Source organism: Brienomyrus brachyistius, unplaced genomic scaffold, assembly GCF_023856365.1.
Source record: "Brienomyrus brachyistius isolate T26 unplaced genomic scaffold, BBRACH_0.4 scaffold50, whole genome shotgun sequence".
NCBI lineage: Eukaryota > Metazoa > Chordata > Actinopteri > Osteoglossiformes > Mormyridae > Brienomyrus > Brienomyrus brachyistius.
The window spans coordinates 1,772,289-1,793,783 of NW_026042325.1; the positions used below are offsets into that span (position 1 = coordinate 1,772,289).

The 21,495-nt window shown below is 47.1% G+C and overlaps 2 protein-coding genes across 3 annotated transcripts in view; one reads left to right on the forward strand and one right to left on the reverse strand.

Moving 5' to 3' along the window:
- The window catches only part of spryd3 (SPRY domain containing 3), a 30,765-nt gene extending 15,168 nt beyond the window's left edge, over positions 1-15,597 (reverse strand). For both annotated transcript variants that reach the window (XR_007386953.1, XM_049000370.1), the window contains exons 1-6: positions 15,314-15,597; positions 14,506-14,640; positions 14,151-14,226; positions 6,751-6,875; positions 6,074-6,209; positions 5,716-5,904 (exon numbers count right to left, since the gene is read on the reverse strand). Coding sequence is in view for 1 of the 2 variants with exons in the window: in XM_049000370.1 (XP_048856327.1) it covers positions 5,716-5,904; positions 6,074-6,209; positions 6,751-6,875; positions 14,151-14,226; positions 14,506-14,633 (654 nt within the window). In the remaining variant the exon portion in view is untranslated. The remainder of the gene's footprint in view (positions 1-5,715; positions 5,905-6,073; positions 6,210-6,750; positions 6,876-14,150; positions 14,227-14,505; positions 14,641-15,313) is intronic.
- A 2,403-nt stretch (positions 15,598-18,000) lies between these two features.
- LOC125723620 (insulin-like growth factor-binding protein 3) lies at positions 18,001-20,307 on the forward strand. Its single transcript, XM_049000375.1, has 4 exons — positions 18,001-18,569; positions 19,351-19,385; positions 19,808-19,927; positions 20,169-20,307. The coding sequence occupies exons 1-4, from the start codon at positions 18,245-18,247 to the stop codon at positions 20,280-20,282; spliced, it is 594 nt and encodes a 197-aa protein (XP_048856332.1). The 5' UTR covers positions 18,001-18,244; the 3' UTR covers positions 20,283-20,307.
- The last annotated feature ends 1,188 nt before the right edge of the window (positions 20,308-21,495 follow it).

Here is a 21,495-nt window from a genome sequence, read left to right on the forward strand (position 1 = left end):
TCATTATTCCATTCTGATCCATGGCACGTGTGTCGGCATTCATAAGGAACAGAGAGGACCAGAGCATGGTAGCCCGCACCTGGAGAAGCTCTCATCTGTTCACCATTACACAAGGCTCCCACAAGAAGCCCCGCCCCCCAGCTTGATGGCCAATGAGAAGCCAATTAAGCACGTGAGTGCTAAGCAACTTTTCAAAGGCCTCAATTGACTGCTTAAACATTTTGAACTTCGAACAAGAAAGACATCATAGGACTTGCAACGTGTCAAACATTCACACAAGGCAGCTTCTGTCAGGGTTTCCAAGCCTAAAACCGTCCCGCCCATTTATTTATAAGGGAAATGGCACTCATCAATCCCAGTACAAATGCAAGATTTTATAAAGAAATATGATTTATGCAATAAAACTTTATTTTACATGGAGAAAGGGGAGAAACTACAAAGTGGAATTTGTTTCCATTAGAAAGAAAGAAAAAAAAAAACAAATATAAGAACATGACAATCCATCAGCATGACAATCCCCCCCCTCCCCCCCCTCACTGAGCCCAGGCTACACTTGGCTGATAAACCACGGCCAATTAAAAAAAAAAATCCCCTTTATTTCCCGTTCCATTCCATCACTCCAGTAGTCATGCCTGGACTACGAGGTCACACCTAATCATACCCTCCCGCCTCGCTGATACTCAGTAATGGGAAGGGGGACGATGGCTGCAGTCTGATTTGCATCTTCTCCCACCCCCAGCACAGGCGTGATCAACCGGGGGCAGGTAGATCAAGCGTCGAGCAGGAGCATGTCTTGTTGACCTGGTGCCCAGGCAACAGAGATTCCACATAAACATGCATGTTTAACCTAGATTTAACTGGACTGGTGGAAACCTGATATGACCGTGCTCTGCCACGCAGCTCCGACATAGTCAGGCTGAGTCTACGCTCAACGTGCACTGGGCCCAATCCATTGTGTGTGCAAACGGTAGTTACTGGCTGAATTGGGCACTCCCAGGACAACAGGGGGCCCCCCCATCTCGAGCGCCCATGTCACGTCGCACCCACGGCGGAGACGGATCGCTCTAACCCTCGACTCATTGCATTTCTGCCTGCGTACATGCGTGCAACATCTGCAATTTGGTCTCCGAGGGGCTCCCAAAATACAACACCAGCTGTTCAGGTCAGCGTAGCAAGACTGGCTCCCCAGTAATTGAGAGCAAAAATAAACGATGTGACCATCGTGCGAAACAGCAACAGGTACGGTAACCATTAGCCGAGATGCCATTTTTAGAATGGGGTGGGGCTCAATGCAAGACTGCAGCGTGGCTGTGATTTCCCGCACCCTGCATTCACTGCAATATCAAAACAGGCTGGCAGAAGGCTCTGCCCCTCATACCATAATCGCATGCAGGACTGTACCAGTACCTACCACAATTTTTCTCAGGGCATGTGGAAGTTGTCACCCCCAGTTAATAAACTGCTTCTGAAACCACTTCAGGAAAGGTATCGCCTAAGCACCAGCAAGATCGGAGGCCAACGCGCGGACACCAAAACAATCACAGATTATTGTTCTCTCTTTTTTTATTTAATATTAATAAACACCGACAACCTTAAAATGAGGAATAGCTCCAACTGACTTCCCTTTCCAGCTGCATTTTATCAGTCGGCAGGACCCAGCTGGGCCTGACCCATGACTGGGCTCCTTTGCATTCCAGGACTGTCAGCACCAACTGGAGTCTGCAGGGAGAGTCACATTCCGCAGGATTCAGGCACGTCATTGTGTAAACATTTCCTTACAGACCACATGCTGCCCGGTTTGCATCTCCCGGCAGAGCTGCGGGCCCCCTGACCAGACAGCGGCAGTGGACTGGTGGTTCTGCACGCACGGGCAAGGTGGGGAGGGACAGGTGACTCGAGGGCTGCATCCCCACAGAGTGGTGGCGCGCTAATGTAGAGAGCGAACCTACTCCCAGTCGCACCGCCATCAATAAGCCAAGCTCATGTAGATCCAGCCCCCTTAAGAGGCTCTGCAGTCACATGTCCTCCTCGTCAAGGCATTCTGGGAAAAATCCTCCATTGTGCTGAGCAGCCACTAACATCACCGCGACACGTATGAAACGGCAGGATTCTGGTGCCGTTTCAAGGAAAGATGGGACAGTAACAACAGAAAGATCCATCTATTCAAGCCTCACAATGCAAATCGTGGTGCATTAGGCTTCTGATGCAAATTAAACCCAAAACCACACATCAAGCTAAAAATACTACTTTGCATGAAGGATGAAAAGAAACATTTTATTATTTAAAAAAAAGTGTGGAGACCACCGAATCCTTTTAAAAATTGTCACACAAGTTTGTCCTGATGACACGTTGCAATTTTAGTGCGGTAAGAATATAAAAAGTTAAAATGCTCCAAAGCAAAGCGAACTGTGACAGAAGCGGTTCTCTGTGACATGTCACTGTAGGGTCCTGACAGACATTTATTCACTGCAAAAAACAAGAGGGAATGTACAACATTGAATCCACAAGAGAGGAAACCATGCAGACACAATCTACCACTGCTAGAGTTCACTGTCATTGTTTTATTAAGCACAATAATGGACGGCAAAACACTTAAGCCATTTACCACTATATAAACAGGTCCATAATTCAACATGCAAATAACTTTACAAACTGTACACCTCTAAGCTCATGCTATTCTATTAAAAAAAATTGATTAATGTTACAGCCTGAAAATCTATTTAAATCGCAGGTGTATTTAAAAGAACATTCCGATTGATTTTTCAGCCCACAGGCAGATCAGGGACTGGATGATTTAAATTTCCCTGTCATTTTATTCTCCAGCTTCAAAGAATGTAAATGAAAGTCTGTAACGGACCGGAGGAGACAGAGGAACTTTCCTCAGCGTCTGCATGCAGTCAAACGCCGGAAAAAGGAAAGAACCGGAGGACGATCAAAGAAATTGTGTGAGTTAATGACATTCGTGAGAGGGTCTGCCTGCACTGAAAATGACAGCAGGATACAGTCCACGTTGGTTTTTAATATCGCGGTCATGTTAAACATCCTGGACATTTAAATACTCTTCTGGAATACCTTAGGCAAAGGAAGAGAATCAACATCTTTTTCACATTGTACCACTCAAAGCGGCGTCACAGAACACCTGGGTCTCTGGTTCAGTCTGAACACCCAACAGGCTCGATCTGCATAACTGCTCCCATGGAGCCGGCTGACACGCGTGGGCTGGCCCGGTTGTACGGAGAGCTCGAGGACGCTGGGTGCCGACCTGCAGGTTAATTCTCCAGCACTGTGTAGCTGGGAACGAGCCACGGGCTGCTAGTGAGTCAGACACACGGATCGAATGAGGGGTCTTTGCTGTTGGACCCTTGAGAAAATTATTCTGAACAAACTGAGCACATTTACAGTGGCAGATAACATTGTCTTACTTCATCATGTGAAACAACAGAAGAAAGGCGTTTTAAGCATTTTACCATTTGTTTACCATCCTGTTTCACTAACAATGTGCGGGGGGAGTGTGGGGGGCAAGGGACAGGAATAGATGTGTATGAGGAGAGGGTGTATCCGGCAAATGTCACATTAATTCTCCCGATTTACTCATCATTTCATTAGAAAGTGCACGTGAGAAGGCCTAAGGGCGCTGGCCAGCTGAGCGGAGAGCAACGCGATTTCCAGGCGTGTCTCGCTGACGTGGGTGGGGCTCTCTGTTTAACTGTAATGCGCTACCCCGGGTACGTCCGATGGAACCCACACCCTCTAATCCCAGGACACCCGATTCATAAATCTGTGGCAGAGGCGGTTTGTGGAATGGGGGATATGGAGAGAACAAGTTAAGACGCCGGCAGAGCCTGCCACATGACGCACGTGTCCGCGAGATGGATCCATCGCTGAGGTCTGACTCACGCACTGTGCGGGGTCGTCACCACTGACAAACCGCCGGCAACCACAACAGGAACTTAGCAACGGCCTCTACCAACATGCTCACGGGGGAGGGGGGCGATACTGTTAATCTTTCAGTTAAGTTAGAAGTAGGAGTTGAGGGGGAAAAAAAAAACTCCCGAGAATGAACCCCACCCAGAAACTGTGACACAAAGCTGTACACCGTTCTGACGTAGGTAGACTGGGCGCCTACTGAACTTCGACCCCATTGCCAAGTCATACCGTCTCAAGGCACCACCTAAGAAAAGCATGACATTGTGTCACGAGCACAAGCTATCATCCATTATAGTGCTCAACATGCGTGCTAGAGAGCAGGTGGGACGAGGTGGCCAGTAGCCAAGGCCGACAGAGCGGGCGATGACCGGCTGCGGTCGCATGGGAGGCACATGTGCACAGCCACACATCAGGGGACGGACAGACAGGCAGAGCTACGAAGAGGAGGACAGAAGATCTGGGCTGAGCGGCAAATCAAGAAGTCATTCAGATAAAGAAATCGCTTTTTGATGTTTGTACCACTGATGTTTCACAGGATACCTTCTCGTCACCTTCAGTCGCCTGTGTGCGGTCGATTCCAAGCTGGTTCACTGAACCACAGCGGGCCTGTCTGGGCCCAAGTACAGCAGAGTTCTTCGTGGAACCCGACGCAGCGCTTAGAGAATGCGGACCAGAACCACGGGTTCATTTTAATGACCGCAGCCAATGAGGGACGACACAGCACGACATGTCAAAGGGCCTCAGCCCCTCCCTACCAGTGACAATACAGATCAGGTTCGCATGACAAGGAGAAAAACAACAAGTGGCCTGAAGGAGAGGCCCTGTTCACCTGCGCGTGACTCATCTCCACAGGAGGTTAAACTCCGGCTCGGCCAGACCCAGGCTGCACAGTAACCGGAAGCCAGCTGCTGCACGACCAGCTTTACACACAAGGTCTGCCCCGCAGACACTCCTCACACTCATTACAGCACAAACAGTATCGTCTTGTTAGACCATGCAGTCTGTACACTTTTAAATTCACATCAGAACAATAGAGTGTACTGCACTCGCTGTACTGTGCACTGCAAGTACGGAACGTAACCAACTCACCAAAAGGAATTCTATGAGCATTCAGATTCTGGGTACTGGCTGCAGCTGGGAACCAGCAAATGGACTCATTTGCTGGTTCAAATCCCAGGAGAAGCCCTGTTATAGGAGCCTTGAACAGACAACTGTACCTGAATTGGTACAGTATAAATATCTGTATAAAATACCTGAGATTTTGGAAAATGTCACTTAAAGTTTAAGCACAGACCATTTGGCGCATTAATCTCAGGGTTAATTACAGACCTACGCCCTCATAAGGTGCCATTATGTTGGCGCTCCTCACTACGGCCTCATCTCCACTACATCCGCTTACTTAGCAGGTGCTTTTATGTGAAGTGCTGGAGAGCTGAGCGCGCAGGGTTAGCCAGACCAGGATAAGGGCCTTTTTCACAGCTAACATTAGCGGTAGCAACATGGGATTTGGACTGGTGATCTTTCGATCTCAGGCACATCATCCTAACCTGCTGATCCACAAAACGCCTCCACTATAAGAGCATAAAGGAACCATGTGCAACCATACAGAGAACCAGCGAGCATATCGAACCGGACCACACTCAGGGTCCAGTCATTTATCGTCATTGTGTGCCGTTACCACAAAACGCAGTATAACCCAACGATTCTGATCCCAGCTTGGAACATGGATATCCCGCACAGCGAACCCCAGCCACCCAGCGACCCCCCCACCCCCGAAGGGCGCCTCACCGTGCCGCTGACCCTCACGTCGTGCAGTCGGCTCCACTCGTCCTCGTGGCTGTCCACCATCATGGCACTGTCGTCCTCGTCTGAGCCCCACTCCGCCTGCAGGTCCAGCCGCACCTCCTCGCCCAGCGAGTGCATGCCCACGGCGGGAAAGAGGCCGTCCGAGGAGGCGGGGACCACCACCGAGCCCACCTGCTCTCCCGGCAACCACAGACAAAAAAAAGATCTGTAAGGCACCAGGTACACCTGCAGCCAACCACATCTCCAGAGCTTTGCTTCTACACGGCCCTCAGTATCCCCACAAAACGGTTACCGGGATGAGGCCTCCCTGCTAAGGGGGGACATGGCGCTGGGGGCTCACCTCCTTGCCATTTTTGGTGAAAAACACCGTCGTGGGGCCTGTCTCGAAGGAGTCCAGGTAAATTCCACAGCCGATGCGGTCGCCGCGGTTACATTTGGGTCCAAACTGCTGGCCGACAGTGTTGCCATTGTACAGCCTGTGGGTTTGGGGAGGGGCAGATAAACAGCTCAGACAGAGCCAGGCAGACAGACAGGTAGACAGAGAGAGGCAGACAGGTAGACAGAGAGAGGCAGACAGACAGAGGGAGGGAGGCAGGCAGAGAGGGGCAGACAGACAGTGAGAGGCAGACGGAGAGAGGGAGGTAGAGGCAGACAGGCAAGCAGGCAGACAGGCAGGCAGGCAGAGAGAGGCAGAGAGACAGTGAGAGAGACAGACAGGGAGGGAGGGAGGGAGAGAGGCAGACAGGCAGAGAGACAGGGAGAGAGGCAGACAGGCAAGCAGGCAGAGAGACAGACACAGAGTTGTGATCTAATGGAACTGTGCTATCACAGTAAGCAGACATTAAAAGCTTCTCCTTCGGCAGCACAGACATGGTCCATGAAGCCGCTACTGAGACACGACACCCCGCGCACCCCGGCCCCCCCCCGCACCCCGGCCCCCCGCGCACCCCGGCCCCCCCCCGCACCCCGGCCCCCCGCGCACCCCGGCCCCCCCCCGCACCCCGGCCGCACACTCACTTTCCGTCATCGGCGTGGTAGGCTACAGAGTGCGGCAGCCAGCCGGGCTGGTGGTCCAGCTTGTAGAACTGCGGCACCAGACCCACCGCAATAGTCCCCCTGACCCCCGTGTCCATGATGGTCACCTGGAAGGGAGGATGGGGGTCAGACAGGCATCACTGCTGGGTGTAATACAATGCAAGCCGGAGGCAAGGCAACTTTACACAGGGGATTGTGGGACAGCTAGGCGGCTCCCTGGAGGCCAAGCAGTGGACAGTCTGCTTTGGTGGCCGACGTGGCATAATCAATGTGGCTGGATACTTCAGCACTATCTACTGACACTAAACTGGGCAACATACCGCACCAGGTCAGGTGACGCACTGGTGACCAGAAGCAAAATTGTCAAAACCAAAAGTTCACCTGTCCGCAGCTTTAAACACTAGGCTGTGTGGCCATCTGGGGATTATGGGTAATACTCGCTCACCCTGCCCTGGAGCAGGACAAAGAGCAGATAGCTGGGAAGGGAGATTCGTAAACCCAGTAAGACATCAATAAGTTCGTGCAAGTGTCTCAAGCTCCCGGGGTAGCATGCAGGTCTGCAGGACCAGAACCAGGAAAGCAGGGTACATCAGATGGAGGGCCCTCCACTGCCCCCACCGAAGTGGTGGGGCCTTGTTGTAGAGCTGGAGACAGCAGGAGGACGATGCTTTAAGACAGCGCATGAACCCTAATGCATGAGGTGCTCAGCTGTTGTACCTTCACGAAAATCTCAGCAACACTTCAGTGACAGCGATCGCTCCTATCGTCTACATTTAATTGTATTTTTGAAAAAGCACGGTCAGCCAGTCCCTGGCACAACTAGGGGTTAAGGGCCTTGCTCAGGGGTCCAGCGCTGAGACCACTCTCCACAGCCACAAGATTTGAACCAACGACTTCCTGGTGACAGGTACGTGCCCCAATTCACAGAGTCACCCAGCCTTACCCAGTTCAATCAGCATGTTACATACAAATACAAATAAATACTTATGAATTCAAAAAGGCAATAACACAAAAACTGCCTGCACATGCAGGACGGACCTGCATTCAGCGAAGAACCACAGCAGACTCACATTACACTTGAGGGACGTGTACACACAGGCAGATCATTTTTATGAAGCGTATTCGGGTGTCATTTATGTTTCTCATACCAACTTCTTGTGCATCATAAAGCTCAGTTTATGTTGTCGCTGTATTTGCCACGGTTACTTAGTAACAAACAGCAGGAGAGGCAAAAGAAAAACGTTTGTGTGTCAAATTCCCTCATAAAAGGATGGTTTAAAACTGCCGAGGGCCATAAATCAAATTCGTTAATATTCTGAATACTTGCACTGTTTTAACAATGAACAGAACGGTTGATGATATTAAGAAGCATGACTTCCCGCTAACAGCACAAGGTCCAAGCACCACGCACAGCCTTAGTGTCATGTGACCGAGGGCCATGAAGGGGCTCGCATCGGGACCACAGCACTGCAGATCCATTGCCAAAAGCACAGGGAACAAACCTCACAACTGCTCTTTTGAAGAAAGGACTGATGATCTGCACTTCTCATTATAAAGAATATCATCCTGTTGCTTTCATTTTACAATTATCCTGGAGCCCAAAGAGCACTACGACTCAGACAGACAGTCTTAGGGCTTATAGAGGGTCAGTGCTGGGATGAACAAAGCCAGACACTAATGACATAAAACCTCTCTTCTTTCATTTAGCTCTTTTTTTAAGTCTTCGATGGGGTTGCAGGGAGGGCGGGAGTCTCTCTCAGGCAGCGTAGGGCACAAGGCGGGAGACACCCAGGCCGGGACGCCAGGCCATCGCTACAAGTGGTGTAACGGTTCAGAAACAGACCGAAACCGCAATACAGAACCTTCACCATTCACAAGACCCAGGTGCCGCGTGTTGAGCGCCGAGCCGCATCACTGATGCTGCAAAACTTAATATTTCATTTCACGATTAACAGTAAACATACGAGCATCACAAAATTATCATTCTAACAAGTTAGGGCAAGTTTTTCAATTTTCAACATTTTTCAAATTTTACACGTTACGCCAATTTTTTTTGTATTCCTACTGCGTGTGTCCTGACAAATTAGGTGCAATAATGACCGAGTGATCATGTCTGCAGGAAAAGCTGGGCTGCTTCATTAACCCAAGATGGAAACCACCAGGCTGGCCAGCATCTGTGCACATTTAAGTCAGCAGTGTGGGAATATTTCGGTTACCCAGCACAGTATAGTATTTTATTTATTTTTGTTTAGTCATTTTATGCGAAGTTAATCAGACCTGTTTAGTGTTCCAAATTATTGCAAAACCCAGAATTTTCCCATCCTTTTATAGCCTTATTCACTCACCCACCCAAACCCCCCCCCCCCCCAAAAACCAACCACTGGGGTGTGAACTGAACCGTGGCTCAGAAATCAAGGTCTGAATTGATCCATGGATCTGGGAAGGTCTCTGCACTCCAAATCAGTACAGATAATTCAGAGATGATAATTAGCCTAACCGTCTTGTCTTTGGATTCTAGGAAGAAGTTGCTGGAAGATTGTGTTTATTAAATCCATCCATCAAACTCTTAATTCAAAACAAATCAAACGGAATCAGCTGGCTCAGCAGAGGATGCTAATCAATGTCAGCATCACTAATATGGAACCCAACCTATGCAACTTCTGAAAAGGCAAGGATGCATGATGGAGGCAGAGAGAGAGAGAGAGAGCAACTTAAGACACATTGGTCACCCCACGGAGAAACCTAGGTGAGAAGATACAAGAGGTGTCAAGCAGAGAAGAGGCCCCTTGAGACGAGAACGAGAGTCCACCTGCCTACCAGAGAGAGACTAAACAGTAATGACCATTGTGGGGAATGACAACGTATAGAGAGAATCTAACAATTAAAACGTTCCATGAGGGAGGGGTCAAAATACCAGCAGAACACCCCCTGCAAACAGCCTGGGTTTCGCTCATTACGATGCCTCCATAAAGAGACAGAGTCACTCCTTGTTTAGCGACTATGTCAAGTCAGAGATCAATCGCAAATACGACATTGATTTTAGAATTCTTACTCAAACCAATGTGCGGACTACTGAGCACATTTTGTACACCTGACAACAATGCATGCCAGAAAGAGAGATCTTTGAGGTAAAACAGAGAAAATGTCTACGCAATGAGGGTTAAAAGACATTGAGTGTGGAGGAGAAAAGCAAGGTTGTAAGCACATTTGTAGTCACGTCTAGGCCTACCATGATATTTACTCAGCAGCCATTTCACCTAACGACTAGATATTTGGAACAGAGCTGGAGCGCTAAACAAGGAGTTCATTCAAATGGAGAGGTGGGACTGAGGGAGGCATGAACAGTGGGCACGGAAACTCACCTGAGGTTAGAAAGTAGTTCATCAGAATGTGTCAATGAGCCGAGCTGGATAGTTTATACACAGATCAAATCGAATCTCAAGATTAAAGAGCTACTTATTAACCAACCCCAACCCCCAATCCGTAAAAAAAAAAAAACTTGTGCAATACCTGGTCTCATTAGATACGGCACAAAACAATGAGCAAATGGCTTTTTGGCAAACTCCACAGCGCTCACAATCATGGAGCTGGACGATCAGTCAGCCCTGTGAGACGCATTAGCCTTAGGAGTCACACACTCTACCCACTATCTCACCTCAGTGAGGAATTACAGCATACATTCCACAATCCGGGGCCCCTCACTCCAGCATGTCAGACGCTATTCACTATGGAAAAAGGACCAAGAAAAGAAAAAAAAAAAAAAAACCAACACACAATATACGGTAAAACTTTAAATATCCGGTGCCCCAGGGACCAAAGGGGCCCCAGATAACGTCATTTTCCGGATAGTAGAGCCCCATAGCCAGTGTCTCTCTCAGTGTACCCAGCAACTTCACGGACTGACCCAGCCAATAACTGCCTATCTGCGCGTCCCATTTTCCCTGATGCACCTTCTACTGACTTCTAGGGATGTACATTAGATCTAAAAGCCCAACAAAACAATGTGACACTGAATTACGGATATTTGTATTTGAAACAAATCCTCTACAATCTGCTTAAAAAACGATTGGCAGATGACTCTAGCCAAAGACTGCAAGTCACTCTAACACACAGCCACCTGCAGGGGGGGGGGGGGCTGCCACACTGAAATCTGCGCTATGCTGCACTATATAATCCCAAAAGCACCTCTATACTTCATTGCCGCTTCCCAGTTGGCTGGTTCCGCTTGCCGCTGGAAAAGCTGCACGGCCCCAAAGCTAGATTTTGTTTAGGCTTTTCCATCAGTAAGTCCTCAATAAAACGTTTCCAACTGAAAAAAGCAGCAACGCCACCATCTGGCCCCTGTTAGGGGAAATGTGCCGATGTTTCAAATTCTTTGCCCGAGTCTTTCCAGTTAATAAAATAATGGAATGTAATGGGCCTCTCAACTGATTTCCGGGTCTCAATTTTCAATATGCTACAATTTCAAAATACGGAACGTTATGAAGATTTACAGGCTGGACAGTAACTGAGTCACTTTACCAAGCAGCTATGACCCAAAGTACCACAACAACAGGAAAGAAAAAAAATGACGCACAGCATATTCTAAAGAGGCCCGAAGTCTGACCCTGCTACCGGTGACTTTCCCCGGGGCTGTCGGGCTTCCAGCTTTTGCGCTGCTCCCCACAGTGAGTGGAGTGTCAGCTCTGAGCACAGAGAGCGCAGACATGTGGATGGCAGCCAAAGGGGGGGGGCGGGGGGGGCAACACAGGCTGAGCCGGAGCTTCAGGGAGACAAAGCCGAATATGACAGAATTAACGCCGAATACGTTTGGGCACGACCCAGATTAATAAAAAAGAGAGAGGAATGTGGGGAGAGCAGGGTCTCTTTTGTAAAAATTGACATTTTTCTCCGCAAAGTATAAAAAGTGCTACAGTGAAATACAAGTAAAAGCAGGTGAATGTGCATCATCCTCCACTCTTACTTCACTTTTGCTTTTCTTACATAGTAATTTCAGTGTGTGTGCTGGTAGGACTCTGGCTCGGTGCATCTTGTCACTCCTGGGTATTTTTTTTTAAATAAACTACATTCTTAGTAAACCAGGAATCTAATTTATTTGTTCTGCCCTTTAAGCTGGTTGTGAAGCAATCACAGTATTTCCAAACTGATCATTCATTGGGAAAACAGAGTTAACATTAGAAATTACTGACATCGCTAATGCCACACAATGCAGACTCACTTCCTACGAAGACTCAGTACTTCACATTTGGTCTCCGGCCTGGTCGCAGAGCACTGTTATTCATAGCTGCATGACCTAAGGCCCACATACGGCATGGTCTGCTGTGAAACACTGCTGTCCAGTCAAATGACTTTTTAATGTTTGCAAGTTAGCAGAAAAGCACAATCGCCACCACTGCAATGATGGTTCTCACAAACCACCACAGCTCATCCACACACACAAGCCATAAAGAGCCAAGGAAACGACGACGTTCAGTAATGATAAAAACAGAAAGTGCCAAAGGTCAATCAGGGAGGCAGCTGAGGGGCAACAGACACTACGTGCACTGATCAGCCGTAACGTTAACACCACCTGCCTAATATTGCGTAGGTCCCCCTCATCCCACCAAAGCAGCTCTGACCCATTGGGGCAAGGACTCCACAAGACCTCTGAAGGTGTCCTGTGGTATCTGACACCAAGACATCAGCAGCAGATCCCTTAAGTCCTGTAAGTTGTGAGGTGGGGCCTCCATGGATCTGACTTGTTTGTCCAGCACATCCCACAGATGCTCACTCAGATTGAGATCTGGGAAATTTGGAGGCCAAAGTCAACTCCTTGAAATCGTTTTCATGTTTCTAAAATCATCCCTGAATTTTTTTTGCAGTGTGGCAGGTCAAATTATCCTGCCGAAGGAGGCCACTACCATCAGGGAATATAGTTGCCATGAAGGGGAGTACTAGATCTGTAATAATATTTAGGTTTGTAGTACATGTCAATGTAACACGCACATGAGTGCCAGATCCAAAGGTATCCAGCAGAACATTGCCCAGACCTTCAAACTGCCTCCACTGACTTGATTTCTTCCATGAGTACAACCTGGTACTCTCTCTTCCTCAGGTGAACAACACACATACACCCAGCCACCCACATGATCTAACACAACGTGACTCATCAGACCTTCTTCCATTGCTTGATGGTCCAATTCTGGTGCACACATGCCCACCATAGGTGCTTTCAGTGGTGGACTGGGGTCAGAACGGGAACTCTGCATTCAGCAAGGTCCGTTGCGCTGTGCGTTCGGACACATTTCCATCACAGACAGCATTAACTTATTCAGCAATTTGTGCTACAGTAGCTCTCCTCTGGGATTGGACCAGAAGAGCTAACTTTCACACTTCATGTGCATCAAGGACCCTTAGATGCCCATGAGCCCAACGCCGATTCGCCGGACCACTTTCGGTAGGCACTGACCACAGCATACCAGGAAAACCTTACAAGACCGGCCAGTTTGGAGATGCTCTGACCCAATCATCTACCCACCACAACTGAATCCTTGACAAAGTTGCTCAGATACTTACACTTGCCCATTTTTCCTACTTCCAACAAGTAAAATAGACAAAATTTCTACTCAATGAGGGGTAAAAGAAATTGAGTGTGGAGGTGAAAGCAAATCAAGTCAAGAACTGTCAACTTACCCAATATTTAATGGCTCCCTTGACAGGTGCCATTGTAATGAGTTTATCAATGTTATTTACGTCACCAGTCAGTGTTTTAATGCTATGGCTGATCAGTGTATTCCCTCTATTCTGAAAACATTCAGAAGGTTTTAAGTCTCCTTCACAAGAGAAAGGGCCATAAGATCAAGGTTTCTCAAAGAAACATTTTTACATAGCTGGCTAAAAACAGAAAGAATAAAATAATCATTTTACTTATCAACTCAGAAGCAGACACTGTTACCATAGAAAGTTAATCATCAGCTATCCCTGCAGTTCCCTACATTTCCGAGAGAGATGAGGTTCTCTGGAGGTTCAGAACCACCTCATCAGCAGGTGGCCCAGCCCACTGGCCATGGAAATTGAAAACCATAAAATTAATAACCTCTTCCCGTCCTTGGAGTCCCTGAAAACCTTCAGGCTCCTTTTTTTTTTTTACTTAGAGGTCTAAAAAGGTCTATATTTACTCTGACAGCTCAAAGCAAAAAAGCCAGCAAACACCCACAATCTGTGAGTCATATCAGTGTCAAACGGGAAGAGACGGGACAGGACAGGACAGGACCCGAGGCAGTGAGAGGGGAGCTTAGAGCTGTGATGCAAATCCTGCTCCAGATTAATTTTCCCGTAACTTCAGAGCTTGGTAGCCCCGGTTAGCCGTGTGAAGGTGCTTGCTGCCATAATGCCCCACCTACCTCAAAGTAGCAGTTCCCTTTGGAAAGCGGTCGCGGAGCTACATAGCAGCCCACTTCATCCGAGTTGCCCTGGTAACTGGAAGAGAAGGCACACAAATTTAAATAAGGGTACATTTCACAGGCTCAACAAAACAAAACACTCAGACTCGACTCAGGTAGCCGATATGACCCAAAAGATCACATTGTCATACTGTAAAAATATCTGGGCTCTAGTATGGGATAAGAATAAAGCTGAATGTATGAGGCACTAAGCCAGGACCCCCTCACACCCCTTCCCTCCGATTCCACAGACTGAGAACAGGTGAAGGCCATGCCTAGCCTCATTCATTCATGCCTCCCTGTCTGCCTGACCCACCTGAGTGTGTCCCCATCCTTCAGCATCCTCTTGTACCTCTCCTGGAATCGGACGGCCCGCACTTCCCGGATCTCACGGATCCTCCGTCGCCAGTTCAAAAATCTGTAGTGCAGGTTGATGTCATCCATTCTGGTCCTATATGAGGCAGGGACAAACTATGAAGACACGTCTGACATTCAGGCATCATGCGCTTGTTTACTGCGACAAAATGACTCGACCGGTTAACAGGTTTGTCAGGGTCAGTGATGACGTCAAAGCCGCATCCGCCAAGATGCTCGCGGTCTAGGCTTGACACCTTTTGGCTGTTGTAGGTCATGTTGGACTTGCCATTTATTTTGGTTATTTTTTTTTTCGACACGCTCCAGTAGCATTGCACTGCTTTACATAACCTGAGGTGGTATCCTCTTCATCATGACCACACGACGAGTAGCCGGCCGACTGAGGCAAAATCTGACCAACAAGTTCAGGTCTTGGAGCTCGAAGTTGTCAATGGGGCTAAAATCGACGGATCTTAAAACGGAGTCTAAAAGGTCCGTCCCTATTTCTAGATACCAACAGGGTTTAAAATGACAGAGTCAAGCTACAGTAAACAAAGCTAATTTAGCCGGCTACGTGTATTACTTGCTAGCTCCCATTAGCTACACACATAAACAGCAACGAATATCGAAATAACTGCTAGCAAATAACGGACTGTCGTATTATGCTGTAATTTTTAAACTAATAAATTAAGTACAATAAAACACTTCACTTTTTCGGAATTAACGGTGACTTAGTCACGGTTCATAGCCGCTTTAAGGTAATTAATTACCTATGATCAGTGAGGCTCCACGTCACTGCTAGTAGCTTAGCAGCTGCAGACACTTCAAACCTCCAAGCGGGATCGCCGCGACCGGCCAGCCAGCTGCCCGCCTAGCATTAGCGTCGCCTAGGACAAACGACCGACCCCGTCTTGCTCCTAATGAATAATCATTAAAGTATCTTTGCAGACATACTACCGCCGGTAATAATTTCAGCTGTCGAACACCGACTTTTCGTTCGCCATTAACGCAAACTAACAACGAACCGCAGTCGGCGCCTTCGGATGACGTCATACAGGACATTCCCTCATACACACCTTTAAAGCGACAGTCGTCTCCTTAACCCAAGCTTTTGCTGATGTAATACAAATTATTTTACAAAATATGTTATACAGTTATGAATATACCTATATAGGGACTACATTGATTACTGATTCAATGCTGTTGTCTCATGTCGAGTGTCTCTTAATTAGTCTTTTGTTATTTTATCTTCAAAAACACTTTATGTATTAAATGATATCTGCTCATCTCTAGTTGCTGAAACGTTGTTACACCCGACACTGCAGTAAACCAATTTCATTTCACTGAATGACCCTGCTATTACAGCAAGAGCAGTGATGCGCAGCTCGATAAGAAACTGAGAATGATTTCGCGAACCTGAAAAGTATGAAATTCATAAATATCCGAAACTGTCTTAGACATATTTTTATCTCGTACGAGTGTGCAAAAATCGACTGATCTCCTGTCTCAACGAAACTCTGGAATATAAAGAACGATATCATTTGTCAGTATATTGGCTAATATAAAAACTCTAATGTAACACGTATTGCAGGATAAAAAGGGAACCACACTAAAAGGAAATAGCATGATGGGGTTAGAAGAGCAGAATCAACTATATTTGGCATATTTACAGTTGGGGCTCCATATAGAGGTGAAATAAAGTGAATTTGAATAGCTTTCCAGCACATCTTTTTGCATGTTCTACACTGACTAACTCCTGCACAGGACACTTCATAGAGCATTAATAAGATCTCACAGCTTTGGGGTGACAACTTAGATGTGTGAAGCCGGTGAAATTCAGACATTTTTAATGTAGCCGGTGATTTGTTGCCACTTTAGTTTCCAACAGGAGAGCCGCAAAACATCGATGTTGGGAATGTAAAATGTCTACGACTAAATAAATACGACTCGAAATACACATCAAATGGAAATTCTGAACAAAACAGAAACCAAGTCTTTAAATAAATAAGGAAAAGAAAGCGAAGACTTTAATCCCGAGTTTTTGATTACTTCGTTAAACTCGCGATATTCCAGCAACACAAAGCTCCACTTCATTTAGCTCCCAGCGACGCCCTCTAGTGAGTTTAATGAATTTCCAAATTTAGGCAAAGCACACGTGCAATTTCCCCCTGTTCACTGAATGTCGATTCTTTCATTGGAAGCTCTACATAATACCTGAAGTAATATTCCATCCATATTCCGAGGAGTTACTTTCCACTGCCGTGGAGGGACTTCAAGCCTAGAATAATCCCCCAAGATCAATCAAGTTAATCTTAATCTTAACCCAGAGGCGCAGGGCACAAGACAGGGGTATGCCAGTCCATCTGAGGTCAGATAAACAGACATTTTAACCCATCTGAATGTCTTTGAACTGTAGAAAATTCACACAGCATTTTGGGAACATGCAGGCTCCACCCACACCTAAAGTGAAGGTGATATATGGTCTCACCATCCAGGAGATTTAAGGCAATAGTGCTTCCCACCAGGTCACTATACTGTCCCAGAAATAATAACAATAATAGCATTAATTATTATTAATATTCCTGGTCACAGTATGCTGTATTTCAGCATGCAGACATCCGTTCATCTTCTACCTGCTTTTCCTGGTCAGGGCTGTAGGGATATCAGCAGACTCTTTGAAGAAGATACCATTCTCAGTTTGCAGCTGTATATACTATGCGTTTATATAGGCACAGGTATATACACCCTATGATCCTGACCAGAATGAGCACTTGGAGGATGGATGGATGCATGAATGTTCAGGCAGATGGATACCGAATCACAGGTTTTAAATACTCTCCTTAAAGGTACAATTAAAAGTTCCTTCCTGTTAACAAACAAAACGTCTTCTGTTTAACAGTCTTTGTGTCTAAGCTCTGCTCCTTTGGCCTCCCTAAATTACTAGGACCCAAATGACCATTTACTTAACAGACAACATTTCTTTGATCCGTGTGACGTTTTGTATCCGCTTCTTATATTAGCCTCCATGCTTCTTTCACATTTGCTTTTTATTAAAGTTTGATCAAAGTACTTGTTACTCGCAACAAACGCAGCCGTCGCCCAAACGGAACCCGGCAGCTATAACTACCAGCAATCGGACAATAAAAACAAAATCTGAAGTTGCACTAAATCTTACTTTGACAGAATGACAAGGTAACTGGTGCCGAGGTCTGTGACTGACAGGACAAAGAGTGAAAAACAGTGAATGGGGGGGGGTCATTGGCAAAATGGGGAAGGAAAAACACACATAATTTCTATATTTCCCATTGCTCTGTCTTTGCTCCCTCCCCACTCTGAAATCCCAGCCCCTGGAGGTGTCATAACAGTCCTCTCTCTTCTGTTCTCCTGCTCTCTCTCTCTCTCTCCCTCCCTCCCTCTCTCTCTCCACCTTTCAGATCTTTAAAAGCCGGCGTTCCCAGTGTCTTCCTCCGCTGTCTGCGCCATCAGTACTCCCAGGTACAGAAGGGAATTCCTGTGTCCCTCTTGTCTGAACAGGCTGAACATCCCCGGTGAAGCTCTCGCTCTCTCTCGAGAGAGAAAGGCAGCAGAGAGGAACGAGGAGGAGGAGGAGGAAGAGCATTCCACTCAGTAAATTAAGAAATATATACAAATATTCCGGAGCGTCTGCTTCAGTGTGAGGAGGATTAAGAGTTCTGGGCAGGATGGTTCACCTCTCTGACTTTCTGGCCTTCACCTTGGTGCTGGGTGCTGTGTCTGCAGTCCGGTCTGGCGTCGCTCACACGCACCTCCTCAAAGCCTGCGCTTCCTGTGGGAAGTCTGAGGGTCCCAGGGACCCGGCAGGAGACCTGAGCACGACGACACTGGCCCTGGGGGAGCCCTGCGGGGTCTACACACTGAGCTGTGCCAAGGGACTGCGCTGCATGCCACCAGCACAGGAAACCAGTCCCCTTCAATCCCTGCTGCAAGGCAGGGGCATCTGCACCAAAGGCGGCAGAGCCAGCCCGCCCGAGAGGCCTCATCTCACAGGTATGGCACATGTTGAAAGGTGACGCTTCTGGCAGACGTCTCATTTGAAGCCAAAGTCAATGTCGGGTCAAGAGGGCGTTAGTCTGATTTGCCGTTGGGGTGGTTGCAGGCTGCATGCAGCTTAATAGGGGATTATTATTTTCACCAAAGTCATACCTAGTAAATAGATGTGCTGCCAGTTCTGAAGAGTCATACCTCCCACAGCGATCTTTAAGTTACCCGGCAAGTTACTCAAGGAAAAACGCATGGAGCGACGGCACATTGCTCAAGGTTATCTGGCCATAAGTCAGAAGCCACTTGGGGGCGCTGTGATCCTGACGTTTGGCTGCGCTGTCTGTAAACGGGTTGTGTGTGTGACCTCAAGCCAGCTCCCTCTCAGCCAGGCACATTAACGGAGTTTTATCTGAAGGCAGAGCGATCGCAGGGATCTTACCCGCCGTCAGCTGGGATCGTTTGCTAGTGTGACAGAATCAGACCCTTCGTGAATGTATAAAACGTCGCAGTGCTTGAATTTATATGTGTCTGGGTGGAAAAATGAAGGTCTTAAGGAGAACCGTAAGGCAGCATAAAGGGCTTCATGAGGCACCTGCTGAAATCGTATGTACTCAACGACTTTGCAATACTGTTGTGTTAGGCAAGTGGCTCCACCTACTGTTCAAGAGAAGTCATTGCATCAGCAGGACAGTCACACTGTAGCCTCCTCAGCTAAGCTACTTCAATGCTGTATAGGCGTTTCTAGTCAGTTTAAATATAACCAAGACTGCATATAATTATTTTTCAGGTGGGATCCCTTCACACAATGGCGACCTGGAGAAGGTTAGGCCTGTGTCTCCTCTTCTGCCTTATCTCCTCACAAACCTTCATAGCCACTTGTCCTGGTCAAGGTCAAGGGTCACAGTTTCATGTGTTTTTTAATTCAATCATTCATGTGATCTTTTTTAAATCTTGATTTTTTTGCAAACTTGTTTAATTGCTTTTATTTATCATCTGCGCTGTTATTATAGTCCTAAATGACAGTAATGATATATGAAATAACATGTGCTCTCTCAGGCAGACCCTAGTTTCAGGTGTCATGTGACATGGTCTCCAAGTCTTGTGGTGAAAGACAGATCCAGGCATGTCTAAAACGTTCACCTACATTATGCAGCAAGCAGCCTGACACTGTACCCTTCCTTCTCTTGCTCCCTCTCCATGGTTCCCTCTCCATGTCCCTCTCACTCCATATCTCGGCCTCCCAGGCGCCCTGCCGTAAGCTCCTGAACGCACTGCTGCAACACCTGGAGCTCACTGTCTTCCCATCCAACAGTGACATCTACATCCCAAACTGTGACACTCGTGGCTTCTACAGGAAGAAACAGGTAGCGACGCTGTTCTGAAGATGCACATAATGCATTTGTGATCATTTTCCGTAAATGTACTCTTCCGGATTGGGCAGGGGTAGTGAGTGATCTAGTGTCCCCCATGTCACCTGAAATAGACTGCTCCACAGAAGAGAAGCTTATGCTGAAGGTGATCAGGGGTGCTTTCATTTTAGGAGTCACAGGGGGAGTTCAGTGGTGCCTCAGTGATACTGAGTCGGTGCTCTGTTTCTCGTTACAGTGCCGGTCCTCCATGGGCATGCAGCGGGGCCAGTGCTGGTGCGTGGATGAGCGCGGCACACCACTGCCCACACATGCCAGCAATGATGGAACCATATCATGTGATGGCCAGTGAGGGGTGCTGTGGGTGTGGCGTGAGCCTTGGGGGTGGGGGGGGGGGGGTAGGAGGAAGGGGCCTCGGCGGGGGGGGGGGGCACCAGAAATCTCCTGATGGCAAGGGTGCAGTGTTTGCATGATGCTCACGGTCCTGCCAAAGCCCGCGACGCCTCAGCAATCAACAAGGACAAACCTTCTGCGTTAGAAACGACAAAATTAAATGCAAACTCAATACGCAGCAACCCCACGATGCAGAAATGTGTCCATCAGAAGGCCCAGATCCCATCTGACACAAGACCTGCTGGATGCCGACACTCTTCAGATTCTTCAGCGACATGCAGTACAGTCAAAGACAAAAGCACGTGTTACATGTAAATCTGTGTAAGAAATCTGCCGTCTACAAAACGAAAAAGTGGAAGAACATTTCTGCAACAAAGACATACACAGGATACTGAGAATCGTTTCAATTCCAAAGAATACATTTTTCCTATACAAATAGACACGTGTTAGAGTTTGTGAAGGGCTTCATAGGACTTTGTGCTATATATTTTTTTCTTTTCATTAAAAATGACCAAAATTAAGAGTCTTTAAGACAGGAAGAACCACTGCACACAATCTAAATCCAACAAAACTAAACTCAAGAAATTCAAGATGCAACTTTTGACCATCGATTTGTGTTCCGGCTGCCCTCTCACGGCACTTATGTTGGTAACATCATTTTCATAACATATTTTACTCATATTTTTTGTTGAAATATATATTGTTTTCCACTGTATTGTTTATAAGATGTTTCGACTGAATTAGTGTTGACATATTTATTTTAATTTAAAATCATTCCTCATTGACTCTCTATTAGGGAATATGGGCCAGTATGTCAAATATTGTTACATGACTACAGGTCATTGTAACAAAGTATTTACAAAGTATCTTTACTGGAGGATGAAAGGACAATAAACAAGACTAACGACAGTTTATCATCTTCACTGTATCACAGTCATGCTACATTTTTGGAAACGGAAGAAAATAGATACTTCTTTAAAGGCTTCAATTCAAATCAATGGAGACAATGATCGTTATTACTGAAGCTGTCGGGTTGATGCTTGCAGGTATTAGATCTCTGTTTGGACCCTGTCTCTCCTGACAAATCCTTCTCCCTCCTTCCGGTGGTAGTAATAAGGACGGAAAAAATTCTGTAATTAATGTTCTAATATAATTTATCGGACCGAGTACAT

What these genes read in the sequence shown, in the direction of transcription:
- LOC125723620 (XM_049000375.1), top strand. Translation starts at nt 18,245, where the DNA reads ATGGTTCACCTCTCTGACTTTCTGGCCTTCACCTTGGTGCTGGGTGCT. An exon ending in CGAGAGGCCTCATCTCACAG is followed by an intron (nt 18,570 to 19,350) that starts GTATGGCACATG and finishes ATTATTTTTCAG; the next exon opens with GTGGGATCCCTTCACACAAT. An exon ending in GCTTCTACAGGAAGAAACAG is followed by an intron (nt 19,928 to 20,168) that starts GTAGCGACGCTG and finishes TTCTCGTTACAG; the next exon opens with TGCCGGTCCTCCATGGGCAT.